Source organism: Elgaria multicarinata, chromosome 5, assembly GCF_023053635.1.
Source record: "Elgaria multicarinata webbii isolate HBS135686 ecotype San Diego chromosome 5, rElgMul1.1.pri, whole genome shotgun sequence".
NCBI classification, from domain to species: Eukaryota; Metazoa; Chordata; class Lepidosauria; order Squamata; family Anguidae; genus Elgaria; species Elgaria multicarinata.
The window spans coordinates 71908925-71925283 of record NC_086175.1 but is presented as its reverse complement, the minus strand read 5'-3'; the positions used below and the strand labels follow the sequence as shown (position 1 = coordinate 71925283).

Below are 16359 nucleotides of genomic sequence, written 5' to 3'. Positions count from 1 at the left end.
CGTGCGTGCATATATACATATACACAACGCACACAAGAGAAGTGAGACATTCCGAAGGCGCTCAAGCAACCGCTCGTGTCTGGGCTCACACCATCCACTCAGAGCTTGGCTCCCTTGCCAGGAGAGGGCTCCCCGCCTGCTTCCCGAAGGAGAGGCCGCCACAGCAGAAGCTATTTCGACGAGCAGCTCTTGCCGCTCTTGGGTGGCGGGAGGGGGCGAGGCCGGGCCTGGGGTGCGGCAAGCTCCGCCCCCCTCCCGCCGTCCCGCCCTCGTCCCGTCAAGAGCCAGGCGTACCCACCCCCAGCCGGCGCAACGCATTCGCTTCTGGGCCACCAGCAGTGCCGGGGGAAGCTGCCGTGGGCTCCGTCGTCAGCACGTTCCCGCGCGCGCCCAGGGAGTTCGCCCCAGCGTTTGCCTTCTTTTGCTCCCTTTCGTGGCGAGCCTGTCGTCCTCCTCAGGAGCCGTGTTGGGATAACGTGGCGCCGGGTGGGTTGGCGTGTTTGGGTGTCTCGGCTTGACGCGCAAGGATATTCCGCGGTGTCCGAGAGGAGGAGGCAGCGTTTGGACTCGGTCGGTGGTTCGCGATCGCCTCTTGGGATTTCAGCTCGACAGCTTCCAGGTGAGGGAGAGACCGTGAGGGAGGGAGGCCGCGCGGCGCGCTGTCGGGGAAGGGAGGCAGGCGCTGCGGGGGCGCCTTTCCTTTCGGCAGACCTGCGAGGTGACCGGCTCCTGCGACTGGGCAGGTGGGCGAGAGGGAATGGAGGGACACTTAAAGCGATGGAGACGGGGACATACACACACACACACACACACGCAGTTGCCCCTTTCCCCAGGGCCTTATTTCATGCCATTTGGTCCAGGCGTTCTGGTCGGGGTTTGATACAGATTTGTCATTCTCTGGAAGTAAATGGGACAGAGGCTACCAGCCGGTATTTGCGGCTTGACAACATCTGGCCAGTCCAGATGTGGATCTTCTGATCCTGCACACACGCAGGGAGTTGTTCATTCGTTCTCTCTCTCTGTGTGTGTGTGCGTGCGTAATTGTTGGCTTTGTGTGTGTGTGTGTGTGTGTGTGTGTGTGTGTGTGTGTGTTGCATCCCTTGCCGTGCCAGAAAGCCGCCGCTTGTTTGCCTAACTGGGGAGTAACAGGTCTCTCTCGTTTTTTCCGGAAGCGATTTTGGAGTCCTTTCAGAGACAGGCTCTTGGGATTTCGGCAAGCGATGCTGCTTTAAAAACTCGGGGGGCGGCGGGGGTCTGGATGATCGCTGCATCGGAGTCAAAGGCAGGAATCGTTGCTCTCCCCTCTTTTTCGAGGAATGGTTTTTGCCCCTTTCTCCTGCTTTGCGAAATATACTCTTCTAAAACGGCTCTGGTGGTTTATTTATTTTCTTTACGATTTCTGAATAAGGGCCTTGGAAGGGAACTCGGATGTTTCAGTTCCTATTTCTATATGTTTATTGCTTTTCTGTGTGAGTGAAAGACTAGAAGGTGATAAGAAGATGGGTAATACGTGTTTAACCCTTTTCTGGCGTAGTTCTTCTTGCCATCTAATAAATACTTAAAAGTCCTAGTTCAGGCTACTGGGGCTTCCGAAAATATTTCAACTGTAGTGAATCTGTAGCTCGATCAGCAGGTGTTCCTCCTTTCGTAAAAGTTTCCCATATGGAAAGCTTTTCTGGCATTGTCTTTGTTAATTAAACGCTTCCTATAGAAATTAATTTTGTGGTGCAATTTTTCCATGTGTTAATGATACTTATAAATGTTTCTTTGGCTGTGATGGAGGTGAGGGAAAGAACTGTTGAGCAACTCTGTAAGATTTTTTTTAATCAGAAAGTATGGCTTATTGCATATGTTGTGAGCCTTTTGTGTGGGTGGACAACTTGTTTGCTTGCAAACTGTGGTGTTGCATGTTCACACTGATATTGCATCATTATTGATTAGGTTTTTAAACTTGTTTGTAAGAAATTAACTTGAGTAATACTGCACTGGAAAGGACTAGGTGATCAAATGTCCAGTGGTCTGTTAGGATTTAAAATATTTAATGGTCTTCTGGCCCCTCTAATATGAGAGTCATATCTGATTGCTATAAAACGGCATTTATGCCAATATTTAGCTATGGGGAAGTTAACCAGAAGTTACAAGCAATGAATGCTTAATCCTGCTTGGAATCACCTACACATAATTGAGTTTAAGGTGTCCTCCCCTTTAGGGACGCAGTGAGGCCCTGTCTTATTCATGAAAAAATTGTTAGTCTTTAAGGTACCACAAGACCCTTTCCTTTTGTCCACTCTTCTGAGACAAATACTTCCATCATTAAAAGACCCATTTCCATGGAGAATGCTTTACCTCTTCTAATGGGAAATATTTTTCTTTAATACCATTGAAGAGGAACAATGCATATTTGGACACCTTATTTGTACACTGTCACTTGCTATTAGGGATTGGCAATATATAACAAGAGAAGGACTATTAATCTCTCCCCCCACATGCTCTTAAAATTTTGTTTTTACATAGTCAGCAGCAGGTACTCACATATCTAAAGGATTTCCATGTTCTAATCTAGCATAGAGTCTTACAGGTGGCCTTCCTCAGAAACTACACTGTCTTGGCAAGTGTGTGTGATTCTGAAACTTATTAGCAAAATGAGGTGATAGATTTAGAAAAGTCGTTGATTAGGCATTAGTCAATTTTTTTAAAAAAAAATCTTACTGGAATAAACGTCAGCTAATTATTTGGTCAAGGGCTCCTCGGGTTCTTCATTATTATACAGAAGATATATATTCAGAGCTTATTTAAAGAAATTTACGCCACTCTGAAGATATAAGTTGTTAATGTCCAATTTTAATGTAAATTGCAGTTATGATTAACTGCTGAGCCTCAGAAAGCTAAATCCTACCTACATTTTAGAGGCCAAGCAAAACTGTGAAAATGGCTTGCTTTGAGTCTTAGAAAGCATTACCTGTTGGAATTTGTTCTTTTTAAAAATGGTGTCAATGGTTCGTAGGGAAAAAATAAGGTTTTAGGAATACAATAAAAATTGCCAGAGATGTGTCAGAAAACACACACACACAAGCCAGATGTTCATCCATTATGATAAAAACAATCCCCACAATTGTCTTTACTATTTGAATAGTGCAGTAAATAAATTTGCCCTTTTAAGATGTTCTTTAAGTTATTATTATAATTATAATTATAATTATTATTATTATTATTTATATAGCACCATCAATGTACATGGATGTTGTTATATATTTTCACTCAGTTAGGTTTGTATATGACTGGACAATTAACAATGACACAAAGCTAAAAATAAAATAAAATCTAATCTTATTGTCAGGGAGTTGAAAGGACCAGGCTTAACCTAGATTTTTCCTCCTATATCTTGTTGATCTCCTTACCTTTTTTATATCAGGTGGGGGCTTTTGTGAAAAATTATGTTAAAAATAAAAAGTTTGTTTGATAGTTGATAACTAAGGCTTTCATTAGGAATAATAGCACCAAATGGACACACATTTCTACATGTGTTCCAGAAAACTGATATCAAAGTGGAAGTTAAGGTTTAAACCAACACTGTGCCAAGGAATTAGATAAAACATTTGTGTTCATTATGTCTCCGTCATTGTAACAAACCAAGCAACGCCCCATAAGCCTGGTTTATAGCTGCCTCTTGGAGCCTCACGTATTGAGTAAATGTACTCAAGTCTTATCACAGTTCCATCAAGTATAGTTTTAAGGGAATTAGTCAGGAAACCTCACATTATACTGTTCTTGGTCTTACTATGTATCATTTCCCCTTGCTGTAATGGAAACTGTTCTTGTTAAATACTATCCTTTAAAAGTGGCTGTAAAAGTAATAAAATACATATCTAGTCCAAAAAGTTGCAATCCTTGGTAAGAGGCATGAGAAAACCAAGGAAATTTGGTGACCCCAAATCTATAGACCCAGCCAGAAAGTGCAGGGTGGGTGGGGGGAGAGACTGCCTAAGAGTGGGTCTCTTAACATGGGTAGCTTGACCTAGGTTGGCTACAGAGACAGCTGGGGATATTCCCTCACCCTGGGTCAGAATTGATAGAGGCCAATGAGAATTGCTTGGGGCTTTGGTTGATTACTTCACCCCAGTCCTGTAGGATGTGTGAGTCTGATGGGATTATTGGAGCAAGTTTTACTTATTGGAGCAAGTTTTACTCTGTACAGCACCATGTACATTGATGGTGCTATATAAATTAATAATAATAATAATAATAATAATAATAATAAGTAAGGGTGGAGTAGGCAAACTTGGGGAATCACTGAATTGCCTTATTTAAAGCTCACCAAAAACTGGACCCAAGTCTGATAAAATGTCTTGGCCATAAAAATAAAAACACGATGGTGACCCTAAGCACTCCTAGAATGGAAATTAATTTCATTACAGAGAGATTGACTAACCCATGAATGTGTTAGTTATGTCATTAGTCTCTAGTTATTATAATGTGCGCAAAAGTGTAAACAAAAATAGACTAAACACTGCTTGGTAAAACCAATATTCCATTCCTCTACCCCAACGCCATTTGATCTTAATGTAGACTGTAGGATGATTTCACTTGCTGTAAACAAAATACTAAAACTGGTCTAAGACTGTGCATATTTAAATATTCAATGTGCATGATGACACTGGTTATTAGGAGTAAAATACCAAGTCTTTTCTTTAGGTGGAGACTTTTATTCAGGATGTCCCCAATTGTAGGCAGACATTTTGTCTACTGGTAGTTGTTTTTTTTTTTTTACTGGAAATTAAAATAGTCAAGCCTTATGCACTTATGTGAAGGCCCCAAGTAAAAGAGATAGTGAAAATCCTTGGCCAGGATTCAAAGAATGACTTTAGATGGGTCCAAGGCCTTGGGGTGGGCCCAGTGGACTTGGCAGACCCCTCCCCCACAAGCCGTACCACAAACATCTTGTGAAAAATTCCCCATGCTTTCAAAAGATGTTTCCTAGGATGGGGTGCTGTTTAAGAACTAATTGCATAGTTCTTTAGATCCTAACCCTTTAGCTTAATGGTAGTGTGACTATAAATGACTGTAAATGAAAAATCTAGTTTTGCCTCATCTGCATTGTCTCTTTCAGATGAAGGATCTTCGTGACATTCATGTATGATCTCTTTGTTTGCTATAAGAGATTAAATGTTTGGGTATAAACTGAGAGCTGTTTCTGTCAATAAAAGAGTTCTTATGTATTCTGTTTCCATTTTTAGATGAGTGACTTTGGAATCAAGAACATGGATCAGGTAGCACCTGTATGCAGCATGTACAGAGGACTGCTCAAGGTGAGCTGTAGAAAAAAGTCACTTTCCCTGCACTGGGCAAATCTATTGCATGCATTAGTATGAAACTATATTTGTGAATTGTGAAGACAGTATATACTTGAAAACCTATTTCAACTAATAACTAATGTTTTCAATAACATGCCAGTGAAGGCTGTTAGTTTAATAAATTCAATGGACCTATAATTACAAATAAGTTTATAGTGCAAGATTTTTTATTTTATATTTTGCTCTGCAAATTGAAGGCTAAATCCTGGTTGGTTATCTTGGTAAGAGTGGTGGACAAAGCAACTACTGATATATAGCCAAAGTAAGTTTAATGTGAAGGTGTCAACTCTCATTTTTACATGCAGTTGATTCCCCTCCCCAAAAAGCATTGTCATATAGTTTAAACTTTCAACCTTGGGTTTTCTGAGATGGTTGTTGTTGTTGTTGTTTTGCAAATAGCAATCATGTTGAATGTTATTTTGTTAATCCTGTCTAAAATTCAAAATCTTCAGGGAGTCACAGAATATCATACAGAAATAAAACTAGTTGTGTCTTCATTTGTAAATAAACTGTGAAGAGGATGTATTTCCACTTAGTTAAACAACCAAATAATATAAGTGTGAGCCTTGTAATAGATGCTTATTAAACCTGGGCTGCATTCTCTGCTGGTAGGCCAGCCAGTCACAAAGCATATTAGAGGCATAATGGCTGACTCATATCAGCCTTCAGGGCATAGTTCCACCATTGTAGAGTTGTTCCCAGTCCTTCAGGATTTGTGAATGAGTGCTATTTTCCACTATTCTGTAGTAACTCTGGCTTAGAAATTTTTATTGCTCATGTGACTGGTGGGCTTTAATCCATGTAGGCTTTAAGCATGCTCACTGTACTGTTTAGTTTCATGTTTTAAAAATGCAGAATAATGTTTGAAGTACAGCATGCCTTTTACTCATTCTTATAAGGCTACATTTTTTCCAGTGACTCAGAGTAAGGGTCATTTATTTACACAAAACACAGGAGTTTCCAGATTATGTTGAAACTGCGTGGCCTTTCCCCTAGGTATTAATGATGACTCATACCTTTTATCTATTAACAGTGAAAGAACATATGTTGCTAGAAGCCTAGACAGCTGGCTTATTAATCATTTCATTTATACAACAAATGAGTTCTTGGTTGAATTTTCTTACTTCTAATGTGTATGTGAATAGTTTCTTATGCAATAAATTGCTTCATTAAATGATACTTGGATCTTCTGGTACTAAAACTGATAATAAGATCTACATATCTGAGAAATACTGTGCTTTGCATCAGCTTCTTCACTCTGTGAGATGCTTTCTTGAAATATAAGAATACAATTTTCCTGGTGTGAATGAGAACCCTTCAGTGAATAGTTTTGTTTATTTAATATGGGTGGGGTGGGGGGAACCAGAAGTGGACTGTAACTAATCTTTTGTCTCAGGCTTCATTGACTAAAACTGCCCCAAAGATGATAGTGCTGTGCTGTGTGTGTGTATCTACCTTCTGTTTCTCAAATAGTTTTTTTTTTAATATACATTCAGCACATCTATACTAGAAATGTGTCTGTGCACTTACAAGGTTTCTGTGAATTTTTCATGAAATTATTCTAGTGAACAGCTTTACTTGATAAAAAGGAAAGTGAAAAACTATAAAACCTCAACAGCGCGCTTTCTATGTTCTGGTTTCATTCATGAGTGTCAGAATGATCATGGTCTCTTAGAGCATCCTTAGCTTCTTCTCCACCCCCACAAAAATACATATATTATAATGTATTAAAAGATGCACACTAAACTCTGCTGGCTTTAAGGCTGCAATCCTAAGTCCTAATGAGCATAGTGGCCCTACCTCTGAGTAAACATGGATGGGATTGCACTGTATATCACTGAGGGCTTGTAAAATAAAATCCATTATATTTGACAGTGCAAAAGAGTTCAGTATTACTTTTTTAAATTGCATATGCCTATTTATACCATAGTCTGACAGATGTCTTTTAGCTCAATTCCCCCCCCCCCGCAATTGTTACTGCTTTAAATGTTTGATCATTGCAAGTGGTTCCCCTTCTCAGCTTTTCATCATGTAAGCCTATAAATATTCCCAAAAGTTTATGGTACAGCACAGTCCTATACATGTCCACTCAGAAGTGAATCCCATTGAGTTTAATGGGGGTTACTCACAGATAAGTGCTTTTAAGATTTCAACCTTAATTGTTACATAGGTATACTCCAGGTCTTAATGATTTGTACCTGAAGAGGCTTTTATCAGAGGTGTTGCTGGAACCTTTATTAAACTAGGAAATCTAGACGAAACACTAGTGCTTTGTATGTAGTTAGTTGGTATTATGGAAAAGAAAACATTATCTAGAAATAACTCCTAAACATAGAATGTAGGTATTAAGGTTCCTGACAAGTGATTTATATGAGTGTGTCACACTGACTTTCCAGAAACTTAAGCAAGACACCTCCCTTTGGTAACTCGAGAATTATGGCTTAACTCAGAATATTACAGTTCTATTTCAAGATATTAAAGTTGTTGTGATATAATAAAATACTTAAAATTAACTTCTTTCTTGTTTTGCAGCGGCAACCTGCATTTGATAGCTTTGAAGGTGCAAACTCTTTGTTTATGGGATACTTCCCCTCATTAAATGAAGATCAGACAGTCCAGGAAGTGCCGACAGGCCTTGATTCTATTTCTTACGGTAAATACTTTTAAATGTAGCAATTCTGTCAGGCTAGTTGGATTGGATATTCTGGGATCCATAGTCACTTGCATGAGGATTTAGCGAGGACTGGGAGTCAGGAGATCTGAGTTCTAGTCCCCACTTGGCCATGGAAACCCACTGGGTGACTTTGGGCCAGTCACAGACTCTCAGCCCAACCTACCTCACAAGGTTGTTGTTGTGAGAATAACATGGAGAGGAGGATTATGTACACCGCCTTGAGTTCCTTGGAGGAAAAAAGGTGGGATATAAATGTAATAAATAAAATAATAAATAAATAAATAAATGATCTGCAGGGAACTCCATTTATACTTGGTGAATGAAGTGGTGTGTACAACTATTCATCTTAGCAGTGTTAATCTTGGTAAATTGTGTACTGAAAAACAACTCATAAGCATGATATTACCACCTCCAGTCCAGATGTAAGTGTGTTCAGATGGGCTTCTGTTCTCTTATATGCATGTGGCTCAATGTTATTTTCAGTAGAAGAAGCTGCTCAGTAGAGGAATAAAAAGATGTACAGACATTGACTCTATTAAAATTATAAGGGAAGCCATTCTAAGCAAAGGAGCAGCATGAATGCATTGTTTCTCCCATGCTTGAAGTGGATCAGGACACACGTCACATCAAGTTCCTTTCAGAATTAAGGTGTGTGCTTTTATTCAGTGTGTCCTTTAATACCAAACCCACAATGATAGGTATCACTAAATGAACTCCTCAGATAAAGGTACTCAATAGTTCATCAGAGCCCCATTGGTAGCTACATTGCAATAACTATAATTGTCCTGTACACTTGACAAATAGTCAGTGAACAAAATCTTGTGATTTTAAAGTAGTTACAATTGTATTTAGCAAAGGCAAGCTTTTTTTCCACAGAAAGCTTGAGTTAAAGTCATCAAGAGTAATGGTGGCCATCCTGTTCTAAAGAAATTCAGAGCTAAAGAACAAACTGAGAACAATTACTAAGTGTATGCAAGTGATTCTGCTCATAGTTACTTTTTATTCTTTTTTGGTGTCGAAATGTTACTTGTAATTTCTGAAGGCAAGCTACACCACTGACTACTTCTGTAAAATGTGTGGTTTAGCATATGGATGCATTTGCTCTAAATTTTATATGACTAGCTTATATAACCTTTTCAGTATGGCTTTAATCTTAACAAAAAGACAAGAAATATAAACCTTTTTCCTAAATTTGAAAAAGTACATTATCTCCCTTGCTTCTCATTATCCATAACATTGCAACTCCTTTGCCTTTCAGAATCAAACAGCTGTGAATTGCCTCTCTTAACTCCATGCAGTAAGGCGGTGATGAGTCAGGCCTTAAAAGCAACGTTCAGTGGCTTCACAAAGGAACAGCGCAGATTGGGCATTCCAAACAGTAAGTGAGGTTTTTTTTTCATTCTAATGAACAAAATTTTGCTGATCAGTTAGTCAATAGACAAAATGAGACTTTTTGTGTTCTCTGGCTATATTGTTAATTTGTTTGCCTTTCTCCCTGCAGATCCATGGTTATGGACACAGCATCAGGTGTGTCAGTGGCTTCTTTGGGCTACCAATGAATTTAGCTTGGCAAATGTGAACTTTGAAAGGTTTGCTATGAATGGCCAAGAGTTGTGCAATCTGGGAAAGGAGCACTTCTTGGAACTGGCACCTGATTATGTGGGTGATATACTGTGGGAACACCTGGACCAGATGCTAAAAGGTAAATGAGCCAAACCCAAATGATACACAAGCCTCTAAAATTGCGTCAAATTTGAAAATGTATATATATGTAACATCTCAAAAGCAAATGCTGAACTTATTTGTTAAGTGTTATCCAAAGGCACAGGGCTGTGGCTTTCTTTGGTGTTAATATAATCACTTCATATATCCTTGATGTAAATAAGACTACTGCATTGTGAAAATTCTGATCTGGTTTGGTTTAAAGGAAACCATGGGCTAGATCCCAACTTAAACAGAGTAAATCATTTTAAATTAATGGGACAACTAGAAATCAAAAATATTTCAAAGAGTCTTCTCCCAGGTATTCATGTTGTTGTTCATAAAGAGCACAACCCAACCATACTTAAGTATTTTTAATTTTCATTAATTTAAATAAAAGAGTTAAGCCTCTCTTAACTCTCTCACCCATTAAAATCAATGGGCTTAAAATTGCTTAACTATGGTTAGATTGTGCCTAGTTAGGTTCCAGTCCATTAAAGATGTATTGATGTGGCAGACAATTATGGCAGGTAATTCTGCCAACATGGACAAGGCAGAATTTAGCAAAAACATTTTATGACTAATATGTGATATATGACATGTTGTATTTAAGACAAAAAGGTTACTTATGTCCAATTGTATATATTTTTTAAAATGTTCTGTTTTCAGACAATGAAGAGAAGCCACAGGAACAGTATATGGAAAATTCCCATCTCACTTCATCACCACACTGGGTCAACAACAACACATTAGGTAAATGTCTTTGAATTAGGTACATTACACTAGGGTAAAGACAGCTGGAGATACTGAATTTCTTTTTGATGTCAGCGGATCCCCAATTCTATACCTATGTGGTACAGGAAGTATACCTGTGACTGTGTGTACACAAACTAAGCAAACTACAGAAAGTGCCTTTAATTTCAGTTCAGGTTTTTAAAGTCTGCTTTAATGAATCAGAGTGTTGGATAATGCCCCCGCTTCCACCCCAGTGTTGCCAAGAAGGCTAGAAACTTATTTGAAACACTAGAGCTGCAATACTATACACACTTACCTAGGAGTAAGTCCCACTGAACTCAATAGGACTCACTTAGTAAAAATGCATAGGTTTATACTGTGGATGTATCTAAATTTAAACTAATGACCAGATGTTGTCATACTTGGTCATATCCAGTGGTGCCCCAGTGCTAGCACTAATGACTTTGTACTAGCATAAATTGCTGTTTTGCCCATTGCCCTAAGAAGTACTTGATACATTGCACTAGTGTTGGATTACACTACCTCACCATCATTAGCACTAGTACACACTTGGATACTACCCTGCACATAGCACAGGGTTCAAAGAGAACTGTATAAGTCCCTTTTGAGTTGAACAAAGGTTGATTCATGTGTGCTGATAGAATGTAAAAACACAATTAGCAATGCAGTTTTAAATGATTTTTAGTTCATTTTAATTGAAACTGGTTTCGGATACATCTGATATTTAAGTTGCAGAGACCCCAACACTGACTGTACCTGTTTTTAGTATTTTAAATTAGTGGTAGGTTAAGTCAAGACATCGGCTGCAATGGATTCTTTGAAACTTGTAGGAATCACTGGAGACAAGTGGAGGTATCCTAGAGGTTCATAAGAAAGCAGTAACCCTGAACACAATTGTTCACAAGAGCAAGAAATAGTGCCACGTTATATCAGTATTTCATCTGGTTTGCTTTTTCAAGGAAGTGTAAAGATTATTAAAATGTCTGATTATATGGGCTATGGTAATCTGCAGAAAACAGGTGGGAAGATGGATACCAATGTGATTTCTTCCATTGATTGCCTTTAGGTTTTGATCCCAGGGAGTACAGCAGACAGTTTTGTTAAAATATTTTTGGGTCCGTGCATGTATTGCTCTTCTTGAGAGCAGGTACTGTTCTAGGGTCTGTGACAATGATTGAATCAAAAATGAATTTTTGTTTTGTTTTGTTTTGCTTTACAGGTATTAATAACGAGCAAGCCCAGTATTGTGCTCAAGTACCCAGCTATCAGAAAACTTTAAGCTATCCCAAAACCAGCCTTCTAGGTGACTTATGTCAGACATCAGTTGGACCTAATCTAGTTAACCTTAAACAAGAATTTCAGTTTACTAAAGCACAATTAGAAACCATCCATGTGAACTACTGCTCCATGAATCAGGATTTCCCAAGAAACAATTTGAATTTGTTGCTGGATAACTCTGGTAAGATTCATATCTCCCTATACAAATGCATATGTGACCCGATTAGTTTATAATGCAGTCTAAAGTATAGTTAAGACCTAGATCTAAATGTCCCTAATATAACAAAGCAGCTATCATGTGCTCAAGGATTTATATATTAAACTACCCAGGGGTTTTGTTCCTGAGTTCAGCAACTCACCTCACATTTCACTATTGAGCCACAAATCATTATTTTAAGATGGAAATTTATAGTGCCTTTTTATGGGTTTCCAGAATCCACTTTACTGAATTAAAATCCAACAACCCTCCAGTTAAAGTTTTAGTGACTTGACTGTGAATGTCATTTGTCATTTTAAAATGTACAAACTTTCCAGTGATCTACAGATCTTGAGTTTAAGCTAATATTCTTATCATAAGTGGACACAACTGGCTTAAATTGAATGACTTCAACATCAATTAAAAAAATATGTTGTGAAACTGAAGCAGATAGGGAATTTTCAATCTGTATTCTCAGCCTCATCCGTTCTAATTTGGGCATTTGTAATTTTAAAATATTTAAAATCCAATCCATTTCAGCTATGCTAGTATTTTTTAAAACCTGACTAAAGCCATATTTCTGCCTTTCAGGTAAGCCTAGGGAGCATGATTCAAGCGACAGCGGCACAGAAAGCTATGAGAGCTCAGATTCATTGCTACAATCTTGGAACAGCCAATCCTCCTTAGTGGATGTTCAACGTGTGCCCTCTTATGAGAGTTTTGAAGATGATTGTAGCCCGTCCTTGTGTCTGAACAAACCCACAATGTCCTTTAAAGACTACATTCAAGAAAGGAGTGACCCTGTAGAGCAAGGGAAACCAGTTATACCAGCAGCAATTCTAGCAGGGTTTACAGGCAAGCGCAATATTTTCTTCTCCTTCCTTGCCTTTGGGATTTTCCTTCCTCCTTCTTTCACTGATGGCCCAATGCCTTGTGAGGGTGCATTTCTATTTAGGTAAAAGTTACAACAAAAATAAGCCCTTCTTGGATATAGTTGGTGGACATCCAACTAGGTTGGAGAGTAAATATTGTGTTCTTGACAAAATCAGGATTAGTTAAAGCCACCTTGTCACAGCTCATACTACGTATATCAAAGCTAAATACAATCAGAATTCAGCAACACTGTTTTGTCCAGTGAAAGTCCCTTTATAAAATGCTAGTTTCAGATGAAATTCCATTCAGTTAGGATGAATTTCAAAGCGGACCTTTCTGGTACTGTGAATTATAGCCATTAGGTTGGAAAGAACAGAGAGCTTCCTTCAGGCCATTGTTGTTGTTGTTGTTATTTTATTATTATTTACATTTATATACCGCCCCATAGCTAAAGCTCTCTGGGCAGTTTACAAAATGAATTTTAAAATCAGGGATTTTAATCTGCTCTAAGGAATTCCTACTACCAAAGAGGTGTCGTCATCCCGTCCACCCAACCCCCCGTGATATCAGGTTTATGTTTTAGCCAGGAAGATTTAAAAATGAATACATCCTTTATACTAATATCCCAAGAGTTAATCTCTTTGGCACATTGGCCAGATCTTCACTAAGCAGGATCTAACACTTTGAAAGCAGTTTGAAAATGGCATATGGAATGTGTCATGGGCCCCAACAGCTGTCAGTGAACTTCAAGGCCATTATAAAGTTGTAGCGTAGATTCTGCCATTGTGTGTGTGATTTTTAACAACTTTATCCTGGTATTAACAGGTAGTGGGCCTATACAACTGTGGCAGTTCCTTCTGGAACTTCTAACTGACAAATCTTGTCAGTCATTCATTAGCTGGACTGGAGATGGATGGGAATTTAAGCTTGCTGATCCAGATGAGGTTAGTAGTTCAGTTGTCATGGATAAAAATGGTTCGGTGCCTGTTTTACATGGGGCTACCAGGAAGGGCAGAGGGGCTTCAAACATCATGTTCAGAAGCCTGTACTCTGCCCCTTGATGTGTGTAGTAACATATTACAGCCTCACTTACATATTTTAATATGAACTTATGTAGTTGGTGTTTACCACTTGTGTTAACAAGGTACATTCCATGCACTTGCTGGCTTGTCTTTTATCACTTCATAAGTGTGCTAAAACAAGTAACATTCTGAAGATACTCTTAACTAAGATGCAAGTCTGACCCAATACAAGAAAACCTCAAAAACTGTTGAGTTCTTTTAGCACCAAGTGGCTGCTTCATGATTAAAATGCCATTTCTAAAAATGCTTCAGAACAAAAACTCTTTTTAGAGAAAGAGTGTTCAGGTGCAGTTTTGGGGTTTAGAATGACTTGTATTTCATCATTACCAAAATATCACTAATAATAATTTTGCAACCTTCTTCACATTTCATAGGCCAGGGATGAAACCTTTACCCTTGCCTTAGCAGTTCATTAGTCTTGTAAGGGTGCTAAGCATTTTATTAACTCTTGTGCCTAGTCAGCCACAGTTAACTTTATTCATACAACTGCTAGTGATTCAAGCTCATGGCATTTGGAGTAATCTAAATGAGTTGATTGCTAGGTGCTTAACATACATTATTTAACAGCACTTAACTCAATGAAAGAACTTTTTCTGTTTTGGCTTAAGGTTGCACGACGATGGGGCAGAAGGAAAAACAAGCCCAAAATGAACTATGAGAAGCTGAGCCGTGGTCTGCGCTACTATTATGACAAGAACATTATTCACAAGACTTCAGGGAAACGTTATGTATACCGTTTCGTGTGTGACCTACAGAACCTGTTGGGCTATACGGCAGAGGAGCTTCACGCAATGCTAGGAGTGCAACCGGACACAGAGGACTGAGCATTGTGCTCTGGTGTAACATTGTCAAAGAATGCAAGAACACATGAACTGTGAATTGGGCCCTTCTGCACCAGTATTGGTTTTAACCGTCTGGCTGTTTTGGAGTGGTGCACTGCTAAGGACCTTAAAGAAGTGATTTTGTAATCAGAGGAGGTTGAAGGAAAGAAGTGGCCTTATTTTTCAGGCCCAATGGCTGCAGATCTTTCTGTATCCATCCTTAGAGCAGTGTTGAGTGAGGTCAACACAGTTCCCAGCTATAACCTGAAGATACGAAAGTGCTCCAGGGTTCAGGGTTCTGATTATGCACACTGCCGTATAATTAAGGGTGTTACCCATACCAAAGGCTGATAGCCATCGGAATTTCTGGTGCAAAAGAAGCCCTCCTGAAATAACAACTTTGCAGATGTTACATGTCATGGCAGGTGTGATTTAAAAGAGAAAAGGCTAGCTATCCTTTATTGAACACAGGTGTTGAAGGTGAATTTGCATTGGGCATTCTCTCAAAGTGTGTGTGTGTTGAATCATACACAAGTTGAGTAGCCTCAGAACCAGGTGGGGCAAAGGCAGAGGTTCCTCAGAAGGAAGTGAAAATGATACCATTTCAAAGGTCGATGTATTTGTGTGTGTGTGTGTGTGTGTGTAAGCATGTTCATACAAGTGGCAATTTAATGCTCCTATTTAATAAATATTGTATCTTGTAATTTAAACTAATGTAAATATCTGACAGGAAGAAAGTAAAATGTTTCATTTTGGAACAGCAACAGCCGTATTTAATCTACTGAAGCTGCACTCTTTTAAGAGAAAGTCCCATTAAAAGTGGGACTTGACTTAGTAGACCTACATGCAGTTGTTCTGGCAGGGAGTTTATAAGATAGTATAGCACAGGCACATGCTTTGTGCAAGGAGGTATGCTCCGTGGCTGACACACTCTGAGCACTTCTTTCAGGTGACTTAATAGTACAGTCCAGGGCATACAGGCTCAATTTGACTTTTCCTCCAACTGAAATTGAAAATATATTTATTGATAGAATATTTCTTCTATGCATGTTATTTCAAAACCAGCTTATATATAATCCTTATTTTTCTTTCAGTTCACCATTCCCCATCCCTTTCCTTCATGCATAGTGAATTATCCTGATTAAAATATGAATTCTATTTTTGGAAATAATTCTGACTCCTATTCAGCAGTTAGGAGAAAGATATGTAGCAGCTATTTTTACTGCAAAAAAAAAAATCACTGGAAAAATGTACTTTGTAAGAACTTATTTTTTATCTGATATTGATGTAAATTTAAATGTACAGTATGAGGTTTAAAAAAATCAAATTTTATTAAAACCTCTTGAACAAAGACCAATAATTGTGTACATTTCTTTAACGATTCCCAGTTGTTATATGATCAAACTTGTAGTGTGATCTGTTACATCTTCTAAGCTTTTGATGGTCTTCTCACACAAATGTTACAGACCGAAAGCTCCACTGCCTGCAAGGGGAACACCCTTCAGTGGAGGCAGCAAGTATACTTGTATATGCATTACTTGGGTGGATGTGGTGCATCCATCAAATTGAATCAGGCAACTTCTGTTACGTATCCACAAGGCATGATATGCAAGAAAGAAATGTAAAA

The 16359-nt window shown here is 38.8% G+C and overlaps 1 protein-coding gene across 2 annotated transcripts; it reads left to right on the top strand.

Annotated features, from left to right (window-relative positions):
- Positions 1 to 338: 338 nt before the first annotated feature.
- On the top strand, positions 339 to 16083 carry ETS2 (ETS proto-oncogene 2, transcription factor). Of its 2 annotated transcripts, none has more exons than XM_063126619.1 (10): positions 339 to 619; positions 5235 to 5306; positions 7884 to 8004; positions 9284 to 9403; positions 9527 to 9727; positions 10396 to 10479; positions 11702 to 11941; positions 12548 to 12811; positions 13655 to 13773; positions 14520 to 16083. In XM_063126619.1, the coding sequence occupies exons 2-10, from the start codon at positions 5235 to 5237 to the stop codon at positions 14733 to 14735; spliced, it is 1437 nt and encodes a 478-aa protein (XP_062982689.1). In that variant the 5' UTR covers positions 339 to 619; the 3' UTR covers positions 14736 to 16083. The 2 variants fall into 2 exon arrangements, with proteins under 2 accessions (XP_062982689.1, XP_062982690.1); XM_063126620.1 differs by lacking the exon at positions 339 to 619 and adding an exon at positions 2601 to 2612.
- Positions 16084 to 16359: the final 276 nt, after the last annotated feature.

Excerpts from the sequence above, each read along its gene's own strand:
- ETS2 (XM_063126619.1), top strand. The coding sequence starts at position 5,235 with ATGAGTGACTTTGGAATCAAGAACATGGATCAGGTAGCACCTGTATGC. Across the intron at positions 9,404-9,526 it reads CAGATTGGGCATTCCAAACA|ATCCATGGTTATGGACACAG; the intron begins GTAAGTGAGGTT and ends TTCTCCCTGCAG. Across the intron at positions 9,728-10,395 it reads CCTGGACCAGATGCTAAAAG|ACAATGAAGAGAAGCCACAG; the intron begins GTAAATGAGCCA and ends TTCTGTTTTCAG.